The 17,748-nt window shown below is 40.0% G+C and overlaps 1 protein-coding gene across 2 annotated transcripts in view; it reads left to right on the top strand.

The window, feature by feature from the left end:
• The window catches only part of LOC307029306 (polyprenol dehydrogenase), a 46,755-nt gene extending 31,548 nt beyond the window's left edge, over positions 1-15,207 (top strand). For both annotated transcript variants that reach the window (XM_079665153.1, XM_079665152.1), the window contains exons 4-7: positions 6,092-6,193; positions 6,700-6,907; positions 7,370-7,577; positions 11,043-15,207. In XM_079665153.1, the coding sequence (XP_079521279.1) occupies positions 6,092-6,193; positions 6,700-6,907; positions 7,370-7,577; positions 11,043-11,225 (701 nt within the window). In that variant the 3' untranslated portion in view covers positions 11,226-15,207. The remainder of the gene's footprint in view (positions 1-6,091; positions 6,194-6,699; positions 6,908-7,369; positions 7,578-11,042) is intronic.
• The last annotated feature ends 2,541 nt before the right edge of the window (positions 15,208-17,748 follow it).

The raw sequence follows: 17,748 nt of genomic DNA, 5'->3' as shown, positions 1-17,748 counted from the left end.
CTAATTTTACCTAAGCTCTTTCACCCCAATTGACACAATTTTGAGTCACTTTGAACCAATCACTTCTTAGTTCAAAGATAGTAAAAGACTGCCGTTATTAAATCATGTTTATTTGTTTTTGTGCAAATTTAAACCATGTCAGTGCATTCGTGAAAAGCTGTGGTGTTGCAAATGTTTGGTTTATTTTTAGGTGTGTTTATTTGTATAATTGCTGTATTATTTTTCCATGTAAGACATCCTTACAGTATATCCAGATGCAGATATAAAGCTGTATTGAATGTATCATCACTTTAACACTACAGGGCGCCAGTCAGCCTCCTGTTTTCATATTAGCTGAATGAAAAAGTCTTATGAGGAGCTTCCACTGGATCGATGCCCAGACTTAATATTCTTAGATATCACTGTTTTACTTAGCAGGAAGTTCAAAGTGAAACTATGTATACTGCCTTGACATCTCGTAAGAAATTGTTTCAGAGGGGGACAGTCTATTTATCCAGCATCATAGTTAGGTTAGAAGCTCTAGCAAGATGGGATCCAGGGGAATTACAACCAGCGGTGAAAACATGACTAGACAATCATCTTTTGCATTGGGTTTTTTCAGCGAAAAAATATCAAATTGAAACACATTTCACAACCTTGTTTTTCCTCTCCAAACAATTTGAGCTTTGAGCTAATTTCCATCCGTAGTCCCGTCACATACAACATATAAGAACATGACATTTATAAAGATAGCAAAAATAAATACATGATATGCAAAAAGAGCAAGAGCAGCATACACAAGTATTTACCACATGGCAGTACAATATAGCAGCAACGACATATAAAGTGCAAGAGAAGATACAAGAGCTACATAAAGTGCAAGAGTAGATACCCCTGTATTAAAGTGCATTTAGCGGTGATTGCACGTCTGGTTGTTTCTCAACCATTCTTTGAGTTGACCTTTAAAACTATTGAGAGTGGGACAATCAGTTGGGAGGCTATTCCAGAAAGAGCTGCCTTTAATGGAGAGGACATTTTGTCCAAAAGTGGTCCGTCTGCGGTGGACTTCACAGTCTCCTCTGGTTTCTGACTTAATGCAGCGTCCATTGTGTTTTTTGTGGATGAATTCCCCTAAGGGAGGGGGGGCCAGTAAAAATGGTCAAAACTCAAGAAATTGTGTTTTTCAAGGATGGTACAGTGGTGGTATGAATGTGGCTTTCTGTCAAACACAATACTTTGGATCCTTCGATTTTGACTGGTTGTTTACTGAACATCATGCATACTGTTTTTTTTTACGTTTAACTGTAAGCAAATGTTGTTCAGCCAGTGTTGAACCTTGTCCAAAGCATTTGAGAGACAAGATGAGATTATTTCACTCTTTTTCCTTTGTATAAAGATGACCGCATCATCGGCATACATTTGCACATTCAACTCAGGACATACAGTAGGCAAGTCATTAATGTACAGTGAAAACAGTAACGGTCCAAGAATGGAACCTTGTGGAACCCCAAAGGGTTCACAAGGTAGGGCGATTTAGCACCGTTGACCAAAACACACCGTTTTAAGTTCGATAAGTAAGACTTGAGCCAATGTATTGAAACGGCCTAAAAAATTGAAATAAGTCAACTTTGTAAGGAGCACTTGGTGGTCAACAGTGTCAAAAGCCTCCCTGAGATCAAGGAAGACAGCACCTACATATGGGCTCGTGTCCAATATAGATTTAACCTTTTCCACAAAGACACAGTTAGCTGTCTCAGTGGAGTGGTGACCACGAAAACCAAACTGCATTGGGTGGAGTGGAGTGAAACCTTTATCTAAATGTTTGATGATTAATTGGACATCATTGCCTTATCCCCAGATTTAAAGATCGGTGTCACCGTGGCCACCTTCCAGGACGATGGAACTTCCCTCATGCTGATAGATGGATTCACTAGCATAATAATTGATTTTATTATAAAGTTGGTGTCGAAATCATCTGCATCCCTAGCCTTAGCCTCTTAACCCTAAGATTATATGTTTTACCTCAACCTCTGTGATTTCCTCCAGGTCAAAACGGGGTGTGTATCCACAGTCGGGCTAGGTGAGGCCTCAGATGGCGGGAAGAGCTTTGTAATGTCCAAAGCACTATTTAAGAAATACTCATTGAGCGAGCTGGCCAACACTGCAGGGTCTTTTATCAGGGCATCATTGATTTTGAATTCTAGTACATTATTTTTCTGTTTGGTTTGTTTACCTAATAGTTTATTTAAGATTTGCCAAACTTTTTTACCGTGACCTTTCGCACCTTCAATTATATTGATGAAGAAGTTAGCTTTGGCCTGTCTTATTGTTTGTGTTACCTTGTTACGAGCACGAGGGAATTTCTGTCTATCAGTGGACAGTCCGGATTTCAAGCTCTGCTTTAATAGTTGGTCTCTAGATTTCATTAGATTCCTGCACTATAGATTCAGCCAGGGAAGATGACATTCCTTCCTGTACCTAAGGAACCCTCTCCTTGAGAAGGAAGACATTGTGTCATTAATTTTGGATATAAACAGATCACTGTTTTCACCAATATCTTCAGAGGACAGAGTGTCCCCCCAATCAATCATTTTCACTGCATCCATAAAACGTTGTTGCAGGTTTTTGGGGATGAAGCGAGAACCGAAGGCAGGGGTTTTAGCTGTGGCCATGAACCTCTTTTTTGTGGGTTTCCTGGTAAGAAGAATAAGATTGTGGCCAGGTTTTAACTATTCTGTCAGCTTTGTTTGTAAATAATAAATCTATAATAGTCTTGGAGGTTTTGGTTATTCTAGTCGGTTGATCCATTAGTTGTATTAAGTTGTGATTATCCGTGATCCGTTTTAAGTTCTTTCTATTTTGTTTGTCATTCTAGTAGAATAATTAGCCCTTTGTTGGAGTCACAGGAATTCAGCATGAGTTTTACCTGGTCATAGAAATTCACCTTAGCGGTGGGTTGTCGATATAGGCCAATCCTGGTGAGGGAGATTTCCTCAGATAGTTTGATTTCCACACGAACACAATCAAATTCAATATTAGGTGGGAATGTAATCTCCCTACAAGTAAAGGTATCCCTCACATAAACCAACACACCCCCTCCTTTTCCCTTCAGTCTGTCCTTCCTAAACACATTATATCCTGACATAGATACAAGAGTGGATGGTGACGACTGTTTTAGCCAAGATTCCGATATTCCCAAACAATCGATATTGGACTCAAGGAGGAGATGTTCTAGCTGTTCATGTTTATTGCGACAGTGTTTTTTAAATACTGGATTTCTAGGTTTTACTTCGGTGCCATTGTAGACAGTGGAGCAGTCAAAGCTAGTTGATGGTTTATCGATCTCTGCCACTAGGCTGCTAGCCATCGGCGTGGACCTGCAGTCCTTCGATGGTGTGTGCATGTTGGTCCAGTTGCTAGGCCAGCTGCTAGGCCAGCAGCCACCGGCGCGAGCCCACAGAGATCCTCCGGCACTTCTTTTGAATAGTTGTTCACAAGCTCTAAGGCAGAGTTAGACATCACTACTCTCCCATGAAACCATCCTTTGACTTCTGCCCCCCTCAAGACCTCTGCATTCATAAATGTAAATAATTAGAAATGGTAACCAGTGGTTCTAAAACTGCATGAGTGTGTCTCTAACGGTAGTTCCTGTCGTTCAATTGAACATAATTCCCCTGTAATAAAAACACAAACAAATCAGAGGTCGAGTGAAGAAGCTGAGCTCTATAGACGATCACGGTGTCGTAAATGAGGGCTCGTGGCAGCAAGCCTCAACCGGATCGATGGCATTTCACCCCCAGTGAGCTTTGTAGATATGACTGGCCTGTCTGAAAGGGCCGGGTCCCGAGGGAGCCCACTCAACAGGACAGGAGGGGACTGACAGGCAGGGCACACTTATACACACACACACGCACTTTTTCTTGCAAACATATGTTAGCCGTTAAAGGCAGAGAGGGAAATTCAGTGAATACACGTAGTTTACAGAGATGCTGTATGAGAAACCAAAGTGATTTTGGAAAATTGCACAATATAAATCTATTCTAGTAGACCTCAACAATGGAATTATGATCAGTCTGATACTGTTGTTCTTTTATTTTCCTTTCTCACTCTCTTACACACAGACACACACACACACACACACACACACACACACACACACACACACACACACACACACACACACACACACACACACACACACACACATCCACACCCACACCCACACTCTCATCGGGAGGTGAGTGGCGTGGCGTGGAGATAAGGCTGCTATCAGACCTTCATCAGGAATGGAGGCACTCTCATCAGTCCGGGCGGCTTTTTCCTATATGTGCTCCATCAACGCTCTTTCCTCCGTCCTCTTCCTGTCTTTGTCCATTATGTTTGACCCTTTACAGGATGAACACATTTATAGGGAGGGACAATGTATACTTTTCCTGATGATTGAAGTACATGGTCTTCTTTCTGTGTAATGGCAGTGTGCTATAGTTTAGTTCCTCGGTTTCCGCATTTTTCTATTCATTTTAAAACAATGTATCAAATTTTCAAAAAGTCCTTCATAAACCAAGAGGAAACAAGTATATTTACATATTTGAGTGTTTGGGCAGGATTTAAGCAATTACTGTTTGAAAAAAGTGAACGATCCTGAAGCTTCTTGCATATTGAGGTATACATGTCACATAGATATAGAACAATACTCCTTTCATCCAGTTCAATTAAAAAGTAAAACAGGGAAGAATTGAAACACCTCACTCAATAGCAATCTTGAACTATTGAAAATGAAACCTTATTTCCACAACATGTTATTTGTACTCTTGATGTCGACGCACTGCACTTATAATACTTTTATTTTGATGAGAGGTTTTGGGGTTCACTGCAAACCGATGCCAATTTCCCATTCAAAGTTTCAAAGAGGACAAGCAGTATTTTAACAATCCAATCATTTGTTTTTCTAGCGAATATCTGGGAAATGAAATGAAAGGCTGTAATTTGCACACAGAGGACGTGGAGTGGCAATTTAAAGCCTTTCTTGATGAGATGAGATTTCAATTTGCTTTTTGAAGATTAGGGGTGACTGTGCAGTCCTGTGGAATTGGGAAGGTCATTCCACCATCAGAGAGCCTGCAGGGGAAAGACAGATGAACATCTTCACCGTTATTTATTGCAACAGTAAATAAAGGAGGACTAAAAATAAGTAGGATACAAAGCTCCACAGCTGTACAGAAAGTAAAGAGTAAACACTGAATCAGAAATGTTGGAATTGAATCTTCAAAACACTGCAATCAACTGAGAGAAGATTTAGATTTAAGTTTGATTTTCTTTACTTTCTCTGACATTGACAAACATCGAGTAAAACTATTAAAACCATGACATGACTGACATGAGCGACAAACAACATTTACAGCAATCCCTTATCATGTATTGGCTAATTAAAGGGGTCATTGAATTGCTTTCATATGGCTCTGCAGGTAATAAAATACCTTGCCTCTTTTTATCGTGCCAAGTAGAGGTCCTCACAAAAAGTATTTGTCAATTTTCTTTAAGTATACTCAGCCTTTACAAAGTCATTTCTCTGCACACAGCATACACTTCCACTCGAGCACACTGAATCACTTTCACACTTCGATGATAGCAGCTCCTGCGCCTCGCCGTCTTTACCTGTGTCTTATCACACATTAGACTTGATAGAACGGTGTGTTAAGCTTTGATGGAGCTCAGGAGGAAGTATTAGGTTTGAAATAATGTGCTGTAGCAACAGAAGCGTAGCGCTGCCAGTATTGTACTTTAAGGACCCACCGAGCCTGCTGTAATAGATGATTAAAACACTCTTTGATGTCTTACATCCAAAACTGCTTGAAGAAATAATCCGTTCACAATGGCTCGTGTGTGTGTGTGTGTGTGTGTGTGTGTGTGTGTGTGTGTGTGTGTGTGTGTGTGTGTGTGTGTGTGTGTGTGTGTGTGTGTGTGTGTGTGTGTGTGTGTGTGTGTGTGTGTGTGTGTGTGTGTGTGTGTGTGTGTGTGTGTGTGTGTGTGTGTGTGTGTGTGTGTGTGTGTGTGTGTGTGTGTGTGTGTGTGTGTGTGTGTGTGTGTGTGTGTGTGTGTGTGTCCAACCCAGTGGAGTTCACCAAACTGGACCTTGCGTCTTCGCAGTCTGTCCGTCAATTTGTCCAGAGCTTCAAGGAGCGGGACCTGCCGCTAAACATCCTGGTCAATAATGGTGAGTGATGGAGATGTCATGTTCTTTTCCGTGTCGGCTGCATGCTGCATATGCAGTAGTTCATCTAGTATTCATGAGGAAAGTAAAAATCCTCTCACAGCAGTGGAATTAAGAGTTATTTTTGCCAGGGTTGGCTCATCAATCAGATCAACCCTTTTATGTCTGATATTTGCCCACAGCCCTCTCATATGAGCTCAATGTCATTGATAACACCTACCATAACTTCCTCTGTGTTAGCAACTGCACGTCATTTATTAGAGACTACTACTGTGCTCTAAAAGCTTGTGTGTGTGTGTGTGTGTGTGTGTGTGTGTGTGTGTGTGTGTGTGTGTGTGTGTGTGTGTGTGTGTGTGTGTGTGTGTGTGTGTGTGTGTGTGTGTGTGTGTGTGTGTGTGTGTGTGTGTGTGTGTGTGTGTGTGTGTGTGTGTGTGTGTGTGTGTGTGTGTGTGTGTGTGTGTGTGTGTGTGTGTGTGTGTGTGTGTGTGTGTGTGTGTGTGTGTGTGTAGCGGGGGTCATGTTGCTTCCCGAAGGCCGTACTGAGGATGGATTTGAGCAGCACTTTGGCGTGAACTACCTAGGCCACTTCCTGTTGACCTGGCTGCTCCTGGATACACTGAAGGATTCTGGGAAATGTGGTTACTTCTCACGAGTGGTCAATGTCTCCTCCTCTGCCCACCGCATTGGCGAGATTAGACTAAATGATTTAAATAGCTGGTAAGCTCACAAACACACTTGCCCACATTTTAGCAATCACAACTTTATTAAATGATATAATACAAAGCTTGGCATTCACAAAAAGGGGATTTTTAAAGAACATTCAAACAATGTGTAAAAGGAAATTCCAGTTTATTTAAACTGAAATCATATTTTCGTACTTTTTGATAAGACCTGGAGGTTTGGCAACATCTGTCAGATGATCACACAAGATGTCAACAAATCCAAATAAACACAAGTATGTGCTATACCGGAATTAACCCATACTGCTGCACTTATAAAAAGCCTTGTAAAAAAAACTCCAGTCTTGTCTCAGATGTGTTTTACTCCTGAGGACTCATAGAGTTCTTTATACGTTTCCACTGAGAACCACAGTTTACTAGAATTGTATACTTGTTATATAAAAACTGAGGCACTTTTAATGGTACAGTCTGATCGTGTTTTTTGTTTCCTTTCTTGTAGCCAGAGTTATTCAGCCCATGCTGCTTATTGTCGCAGTAAGTTGGCCCAGCTGTGGTTTAGTTCCCACCTCCACCAGGAGCTGCAGTGCGGAGGTTTCCCACTGAGTTCCTGTGCTGTGGACCCTGGCATGGTGGACACTGCTCTCTATCGCCACCTGTGGACACCCCTCTGCCTGGCACAGAGCACTATTGCTCGTCTGCTTTTCAAGGTAAAACACTGTCCGTATACTCATCTGCTATTCACACATGTGATTTATGTCATTCTACATTTATCAATGTCTTTTTTATCCGAGTAAGTTTACTCTCCCACAGTGCACCTGGTATTTTTCTACTTCACCACTGAGTGATGTCTCTCCCAACCCCAAATACTTTGCCTCTAACTCTTGATTAATATTCAGTTACTTACTGTAAATGGTTGCTTTAAAATGTATTATCTAAGTGTGTTCAGTCACAATCTGAGAAACATTGGCAAGTTATTTCTTCTGCTGGTGGTAAACGGCACTTCAATATCTTTGCAGTTTTACAACAGAAATCAAGAGCTTGTAGCCAGAAGCGTTTAAGTTTTCCTTTTTAAAACTGACTGCTCATTTCTCCCTTTATCTTTCAAGTCAAATAACTTAGATCTCTTTACCAAAAGTGTGAAGTGTGAAACTGCGTCACAGTTTAAGTTTGTTCAAGGTGTACCACAGTGACCCAAATCAACAAACTCGGTGCAGACGTTCTTCAGGATGAAACACAGACGCTCATGCATGCGCACATGCATACACACACAGCCTTTCAAAATCACTGAACATGGAAGTGCTAATAAAAACCAAGCCAGGCTGTTCACTGTGTTATATTTTAAAACATTTCTTGCATAGCTTAAAGCGCTGCCCGCAGGATGCCGTTAATGTCCCTGGGATTTAATGAAAGGAGACGTGTGTGCGTGGTCGAGCCAAAAATGGCAATTGTCACAGGCATTTGCCTCAGAGACCAACCTCTGGGTTGGTTCTGCCCCACATACGCAAACACATTAATCAAACAAACTCATGCATGTAATCATTACTCCGCACACAAACACACAAACTCCTGTTACGACACCTTTTAATCCAGAGCCGTTACATTTAGGTGCATGCGGAGCCAAAGGCTAGAAGATAGATAGGAAGAGGAATAAAAAGACAGAAAATAAAGCGCAAAGCTCTCATGTATTGTGATGCTCTTAGAAAGTCGATGAAACCAGCAGCATCTATTGGCAGCGAGCTGCAGTCATTATTCGGAGGAAGAAGTCATTCTAATCAGTAAAGATAACTAGGAAAATGCAGTATCCTTAGCAAGTAAAGCCAGATAGATAGATGAACAAGTACACTGAAACCTTATTCCTTTGTTTTAATAAAGACCAGGAACAGACAATAGACAGTCACAGGGTGGTTGAGGTAGAGAGGGGTGTCAAGGTGGTGACCCCTCTCTCACCATTAGAGCCTTAATGTCTGTGAAATCGATATTACATCCTCAAGAGTTTCAGCTACTTGTTCCATTGATATCTAATCCAAATCATTTGAACAAGTTAGAGACACAGCTGCCCGCCAACATTTTGATTAACGGTCGAGAGGCTCTACCTCCTGAGCAAGAGCTTAACCGGCCTCAGAAGTTGGCATCTTGTCAGATATACTTTTTAATCAGTTCATTCAATTCCATTATGTTGCCATCAGAAACCAATTGACACCGTTTATTTTTCTGCTGCCAAACCCTATTAAGAATCAATTTCAGCTATGAATAGAGGGTTCTCCCATTCGACATGAAAGCAGGGATGAGTTAGTAATAGACAGTTGATATGTCCGCTTAAAGCCTTTAGCTTTGGCACATGAATAGAAACTTTGGGAAATGAAAAAAAGGATGGATGCTGAATTGATGCTGCTGTTGACACTATAGTATAAATCAATTTATCTTCATGAATTAAAAAGGAAACCACGCTCGATACTTATTTCAAACACTTTAAACTTGAAACATTTACATAAAATGATAAGAACAACTACACATAAACTGGTCTATGAAGAAATGTATACAAAAGATTAACATTTTTAATCAGATTATTAAACCTTAAAAATGAATTAATCATGATTAATCACCATTCGAACTGTGTCCAAAATATGCAATTTCTTTACGTATATTGTTGTGGGAATGGAAAGATAAATGAAAGAAGGCGGATATATCCATTTAACTTACAGTATGTTTATTATAACATTGTTCTGTGTGTCAAAATGAAAGACAGCCCAAACACCTATCAATCATCAAACCGTGGGGTCTTATTTCATTACGTGTTGATGTATATAGAGATGTACTACAGCAAAAGTATTCTCCGTCAGGACTTCCTGCAACAACACCACGCCGTTATCTTGATTCTGATTGGCCAGAAGACATTATCAAAGATGTTAAATTGAGAAGACGATCACTACATGACAAAAGTTTCAAAACCGTTTCTAGTCTTCGGTATTTCCAGACAAGTGACTACTGAAATCAATCTTACTAACTGCTGTCTGTGCAATTTACTCGGCGCGAGTTGGCGGACTTTATTTTGCTTACTTTAACATCATTTTTCATGGTGGGGCTAAGCCATTTCTTGGTATGGCTGTAGCCTACCCCAGCGCTGCCACTGGTGGGATGTATGGGGCGGGCCATTCTGCACATGCGTTAAATGCGTTAAATATTTTAACGCAATTAATTCAAAAAATTAATTACCGCCCTTAACGCGATAATTTTGACAGCATTAATACAAAGTAATAGCCCTGTAAGCGAAACCACACGTATGTTTTAATCAAGAAAAAAACTCCATCTACACAATAACTAGGACAGTGAGTTTTGCAACAATCAGACATAATCAGCAATGAAATGAGTGGCTTGTTGCTATGGAAATAAATGTTTTCTTTACACAAAGAAACTTTCCTTTTCCACGCTTAAAGCTCTCTAAGTGAACAGAGAGCAACATGAATAATGAAGAACAAGTTGTGTTTGCCTGTATCGTTAATTGTACTGAAACATAAAGCCTAGCAAGCAAAATGATAATTCATTTAAAAGAACATTTAATATGTATGTTTTTGAAATACTGTGGAGTACTACAACACACACACACACACACACACACACACACACACACACACACACACACACACACACACACACACACACACACACACTGGCATTGGTTTACACACAAAGTATTCTTGTTTACTGTTGATGCTTGCAGGAAGTGATCCCATCTCTGCTCTGAAACCTGCTCCTGGTCTCACAGCTGACACTGAGATCATTGTTAAAGTGCATCAACATGAATACTCTCTCACACACACACACACACACACACACACACACACACACACACACACACACACACACACACACACACACACACACACACACACACACACACACACACACACACACACACACACACACACACACACACACACACACACACACACACACACACCCTGAGTCTCCTTTACACTGACGCTTACATCCAGTGACATCAGCCCTCCTCTGGCATTCACACACAGACTGAGACACGATATTTGTTTTTTGCAGTTATGAATTGATGTTGAACTTGTCATTCTGAAGTCCCTCTTATTCCCTTTGAAGTTTATGCTTTTGGACTTGGATTTTATAATTAAAAATACATTCATGTGTTTGTTTGTTTTCCTCAGACTCCCGCAGAAGGCGCCACCACTGTGCTGTTTGCCGCCCTGTCACCGGCTCTGGAGGGGGGGGGATGTGGAGGAGGCTACTGGGCCAATGGACACAGGGAGATGACAACACCCCCGTCCTTTGACCCCCAGCTGCAGCTAAGCCTATGGGAAACCAGCGTCCAGTTGCTGGGCCTGCAGTAGCAGTGGACAAAAGGAATAACTGGGCTAAACCTGAAAGAAAACATCAGATTGGCTTTAAGACACTCGGGCAAACTTGCCACCTTCTCCCTATTTCTCAGTGTTTCCATCCGCACCTCACATCAAGGTGTTCGTAGCGATTTATGTTGACAATCTGACAATCCACCACTGGACTGTGATTGTTTATTAGGGGACGAAAATATGTCTTTTTTGATTTAGACGAGCCAAAGAAGGACTACAGGGAATGAAAGACGTTTGAGGAGAATTAGAATAGGATTATATCATTATAGGATTCACAGTTACTGGGCAGCTGCTCAGATTGGCCTTTAGTAAAGTTTATTTCCTGATCATAAATAGAAAAAACCTGATGTCAGGCCGGAGAAATAATTCAATAGTATCATGTTCAAAAACATACAATGACAGCTGCCTCACTCTGCCTTAATGTCTGGCTTTCAGTAAAGATCTTCATTGTCCCTCAGTGAACTAAATACTGTTTCACAGGCTTCTAAAAACCGAACAAATAAACATCTTAGGAAACATTAAGATGCATTTCGGGCAAATTATTCAATTGAAAAGCTGAATTTTAACATTGCGTACTGGCTCCACACATTCATGCACCACGACAATTAACTGAAATCTGAACCCGCCTTGTGCTGGCAGAGGAACGTGATGTCATTAGTTTGCATTCACAATTCGCAATGAACATCTCACCATCATTTGGTTTGACTGGGAGCCCTTTGTGTTTGGCTCATTCGCTGCTTTTACAAGTTAATGCTGAATCATCATGCTACTGCTGGTAAGTGTATTGTAAGCTGTTTTTGGTGAAATCTGTTTGTCTCATGAAGATGCTGGGAAAACGTGATCATGATAATCCATCGAAAGACATTCCCACTTACTGATCAGGGGATTTAGGAAGACAAAAGAAAGAGATCGGATGTAAAAGTAGGACTACATTTGGAATAACTTCCTGGTGTTGACATTGAATTGATGCAAGGATCAAGGATTTCCAGAATGGTTGTTTTTTCCTACACAGAAACCAAACCTTAATGATGGGGACCAAACCGCACTTCACTCTGTCCCAATTTTCCTTTTGTGCTCTGTGTTAATCGCTTTTACTGTGTGTGTGTGTGTGTGTGTGTGTGTGTGTGTGTGTGTGTGTGTGTGTGTGTGTGTGTGTGTGTGTGTGTGTGTGTGTGTGTGTGTGTGTGTGTGTGTGTGTGTGTGTGTGTGTGTGTGTGTGTGTGTGTGTGTGTGTGTGTGTGTGTGTGTGTGTGTGTGTGTGTGTTCACATGAGTTAGGACTTAACTCCTGCTCTAGACTCAATTCATGTTGATGGATAACACAACAATGGCCATTCCTGGAGGAACTGCAACGGGAAGTAGAGAGGGAGGGAAAGCTCCAGTATTCAAGCTATGACTGGTTCCTCATTGCTGCCACTTCCTCATTTGGCGATGCTCCCAGTGCATTGTGGGTTTGAGATTTCCCAGCGGTGAGAGGCAAACTCCATCTGCTGAGCTGGCTTATTTAAACAAGCACATTGCAAACAATCACGTCTGTTACTCATGCAGGAAAATACTGACACACACACACGTCGTACACACTGCGCCATAATGCCATCTCCACTGTGATAAACCATTTTAGCTGTGAAGATGAAAAGTTTGATCTGAAATGAACACGTTTTGGCTACAAATCCTGCCCCAACATGCCATCCCATTGCTGTGTGTGTATATTGTTGCTTTGAATACTACCACTGAGCATCCAGCAATTGTGAATATCTGCCGTATGTGAAGCAATAGTATCACTGTGGAAGCTGATTCAGCCAGTAGCACAGAGACAGGCATTCATACAAGTAAAACAAACCCAAAAGTGTGAACGTGTAAATGTCAAAAATACCAGCTTCAAGTTATCCATAATATCAGGAATTCAAAATGTCTTCTGTCTACATGTATAGAAAAAATGTTCATTGAAGCAGTGGTTGTTGATGCGTTTCCGAATGGTTACATTGAAAGCTATATTGTCCCCAATGTAACCCACAGTTAGAAACTAATGGTGTGTTCAAGCTCTCCTCGTCAAATCATTTAAAGTTTAGAGCTATGATGTTTAACATCAACATGACGAACAGCAGGTAAACAGTGGACCAGGTTATAAGTTAACGTATCCATGATACTTCCATTTATCTGGGATGCCCTGTGATTAACACGTCCATGCTGCAAATAGTGGAGTTCATGCATGCCTTCCATTATTTACAACCTAGTGTTGGTGCACTCCATGTGATATGATGACCAGCGATAGATCACCTCACTTCAACGTCTGGTAAATATATCATGATCACATGACTTAATGAGTTGACACAGATTGCCTGAATGCACCGCTGAGCAGTCAGCTAGCACATAAAGAGTTATTGCAAACTCCAGAAATATGAATTTACCATAGAACAAAACTGCATTATCAATTACATTTGAAAGACAAGCACATATTGTCTCCCGTAATAGCTTTTTTTGGCGTATCACATTGCAAATGTACAAGTTAGGAGCTACATAAATAAATATGAAAATTCCGATATCTCATGAAAGCAGCATAAGTCCAGGAAAATACATCACAGTTTAAGATTTTCGTCAATCACATAATAACTTAAATGTTTTCAATCAGGCCAGGTTTCAGTAATTTCACCTAAAAACAATCGGGTTGAAATTGTGAATAATGAATTTTCTAACTGCTCAAAAACAAACCGCTAATCGCCTCAGTGCTTCCTTGTTTGACTGTGTGCTTCCCCGAGGTTTCTGACTAAATAACAAAACGAAAAAGCAAAGACTTGCTTAAACAAACCCTTCCCTTCACACAAATGAAAACACCAGCTACTACTCTACAGTGCTCATTTCAAAAGTACAAGGCCACAGTCTACAGGCTGTCAAAGAGCTACTGCGTTTCTCACAGTCCAGCCTCTGCAGCCGATGTTCTAAAACCTGACTGTCTTTCTTACCTGAGCACAAGGTTTTCCAAAGACGAGGCGAGGGGGATCGTGAGGGTCTGATTTGGGTTTCTTGTTGTAGAAGAGGACGGCTAAATTATCGTTATATACTAACCATGATCCTGAAGCGTTCTACACAGACAGTCAACTTTCTGAACTTGAATTGAGAATATAGAAAAAGAGCAAAAAGGCTCAAGTAACTGTCTATGATATTGTCTGTGTGTGATTTACTCTATTTCGAAGCCACTGGACGTTGACCAGTGGAGCTATATGTAGACTGAAAATGTTCTAATAGCCACTTTACCGTCTGACCTGGGATTACATTTATATTAAATGTTTCATTCCCAAGTTCTGCAAATGCTAAATGTGTATATGTACTGTATAGAAAGAAAGACATAATATAAAGATGTATACAGGGGGAAACCAGATGGACTGAGTCCTTATACTGGTACTAGTCCTAGTTATTAAAAAAAAACATGCTGACATTTATCTATCCTTTCACCTTTATTGCCATATCCCCTTATAAGATGTTCTCCTTTGGTGCTATAGTGCAACCTTTTCACCAGAGTCCCTACGGGCTGCATATAGAGGAGTCCAGCGTAAACACTCAGTCCATCTAACCCCCTGAGGATGTATGAAATGTGCAAGATGTTTGATTTTTTATTATTATTTTGTTGTTGTTGAAATACACATCTTATTGCTTTTGCTGTGCCTAAAAAGAAAATCTCCCTCATAAATGTGTAACCGTGAATTTTACATGTAGAAATGAGCTTGTAGGATCTGTGATTATCGTCTTGTCCTGTGTATTGCCGTATTCTCTTTTTGGAGTGATGGGTTTGTGTGTGTGTGTTTGTGTGCATGCATGCGTGAGTGAGTGTGTATGTGTGTGTGTGAATGTTTGTATGTGTGTGTCTAGATAAGGGAGCTCATGTTTTTTGTCAATGGTTGTGACATTCCAGCAGCAGCCACCACCTTTTCTATTATCCAAAGCCTCTCAATAAACATATCATTGTGCCACTCTTGCTCTCTGTCCTTGACTCTGTGTGAGAGAGAAACTGTCAGACTGATGACATGCAGCGTGAGACAGCCAGCCTCCAGCGCAGTCTGATCTTTACAGATATTCTCAGATCAGCCCTGGAAACTTTCTCACACATTTACTTACCGGGTCACAATGCGGTGTGTCCTATATTAAATATAAAATATTGTGCAGTCAAGTGTTCAACACCAGTACTGGCAAAATCAATGGTAACACTTTATTTTGATAGTCCATAGTTAACACTCTATAAGTCATCAGTTGACATTCAACAGCACCGTTCAAACCCACAAGTAACTAAGCATTAGTTGATGATCAACAGATAAGCAACTAAAGTTCAGTTGACTATTACATTAAGCATTAGTTGATGATCAACAGATAAGCAACTCAAGTTTAGTTGAATATTACATTAAGCATTAGTTGATGATCAACAGATAAGCAACTAAAGTTCAGTTGACTATTACATTAAGCATTAGTTGATGATCAACAGATAAGCAACTTTAGAGTTTAGTTGACTATCTGTTGATCGTCAACTAATCTAGAGTTGACTATTAGTATACTTTTAGTAGGTTCTCCACTAAGCGTTTGTAGGCATGTGTTAGGACTATCCAATTAAAGTGAAAAACAGTTGAGAACAGTAGAAAGTCTATAACCTATCAACATAACACATACATTCATCCACTATATGCAACAGATATGGGAATAAAGCGAAATGTTTTGTACAACTGATCACGAACACTGGGTAACTGAAGTCAATACCAGGCTATAAAGCACAGTAGAACAAACACTATACACAGCATATCAGAGAAAGAAAGCTTTTTTATTTTAATAATATACTACAAGTAAAAATTGAGCAGTTGTGAACCACATTCAATTCAGTTATCCAGTGTTTGTGATCAGTTGTGCAAAACATTTCGCTTTATTCCCATATCTGTTGCATATAGTGGATGAATGTATGTGTTATGTAGTGGAGAACCTACTAAAAGTATACTAATAGTCAACTCTAGATTAGTTGACGATCAACAGATAGTCAACTAAACTCTAAAGTTGCTTATCTGTTGATCATCAACTAATGCTTAATGTAATAGTCAACTGAACTTTAGTTGCTTATCTGTTGATCATCAACTAATGCTTAATGTAATATTCAACTAAACTTGAGTTGCTTATCTGTTGATCATCAACTAATGCTTAATGTAATAGTCAACTGAACTTTAGTTGCTTATCTGTTGATCATCAACTAATGCTTAGTTACTTGTCGGTTTGAACGGTGCTGTTGAATGTCAACTGATGCACTGTTGACATGCTACTAAATGTCAACTGATGACTTATAGAGTGTTAACTATGGACTATCAAAATAAAGTGTTACCAAATCAATTTGTGTTCAGCTGTCAATTTGTTATTTTACCATCTGTTGTCAATAACAGTGAACTTTAAATACTTAAACGTCCTTTTTGTAGATGATTCCAACTGTGCTGCCACATCAGTTAATCTTCATAAGCCAACAAATACATTCAATTTAATGTGCATGACAAGAGTAATTTAATGTGAAATGTATCTTAAAGTGGCACTATTATGCTTTTTTGGGATTACTTTCCTGTAGTGTGTAATATAGTTTCTTGTGCATGTAAATGGTCTGCAAAGGCTAAAATCCCCCAAAATCCCCTCCAACGCCTCGATTGGACTCCTTTGTTTACTTCTATGACATAGTGACATGACTGTGAAACCCCTGTGCTTCTATTGGCAAGCGCGTTTGTGATAGGCTAAGGGGCGGCCATCTCTAAGCAATTGACCAATAACAACAGAGCCGACAAGCTAACCAATCAGAGCAGACTGTGCTCTCGTTTCAGACAGGAGGTGAAAAGAGAGAAAAATAAAGCATGTAAACATGTCACGGTAGAAAATTAGCATAATAGGGCCCCTTCAATATTTTTGAAGCAGTTATTTAATTTTCCATTTTCTTATCACAAGCACATATCTTTTTTGGTTAAAGCATGATTCAACGTTTTCGTTTCCATTGCAATTGTGCAATGTTTTGAAGGAGCTGAAGAAGGCATTTCTAACTAAAAAAAGTTAGAAATGCAAAAAATATATTTTTTTTTATTTACATTTTTAAAACACAATTTCCCAATTTTGGATCAACAAAGTACATCTTATTATCTTATACTAACAGAACTACGCATATATTGCATACAGCGCTCATAAACTATAGCACACCCAACCCCCCCAAAAAATCTAATTGAACTGCCCCAGTCCCAGTAAAAACCAGAGGTTTATGTGAAATTGTTCTTTTTTTGAAATAATGGTTTTAGTGTGCAATTATAGGTTTTAATTTTGTATTTGTCTTAATTTAAAATAAATCAAACTCCCAAAAAACATATACAGCTTCTGTGTGCTTTTATTAACATTGGAATTTACTGTGTAAGCGTCCGCGGGGGAGAGAGCTTTAGAGAGCTCTCTCCTGAAAGACTGAGCAGCTCTGTTAACCTCAGCTCAGTGAGGTAAAGGCACACCTTTATATGATCATT

This window comes from Notothenia rossii (assembly GCF_949606895.1).
Source record: "Notothenia rossii genome assembly, chromosome: 2".
Classification (NCBI taxonomy): domain Eukaryota; kingdom Metazoa; phylum Chordata; class Actinopteri; order Perciformes; family Nototheniidae; genus Notothenia; species Notothenia rossii.
Note: the sequence above shows the minus strand (reverse complement) of the source record. Positions and strands in the feature narration are given on the sequence as shown.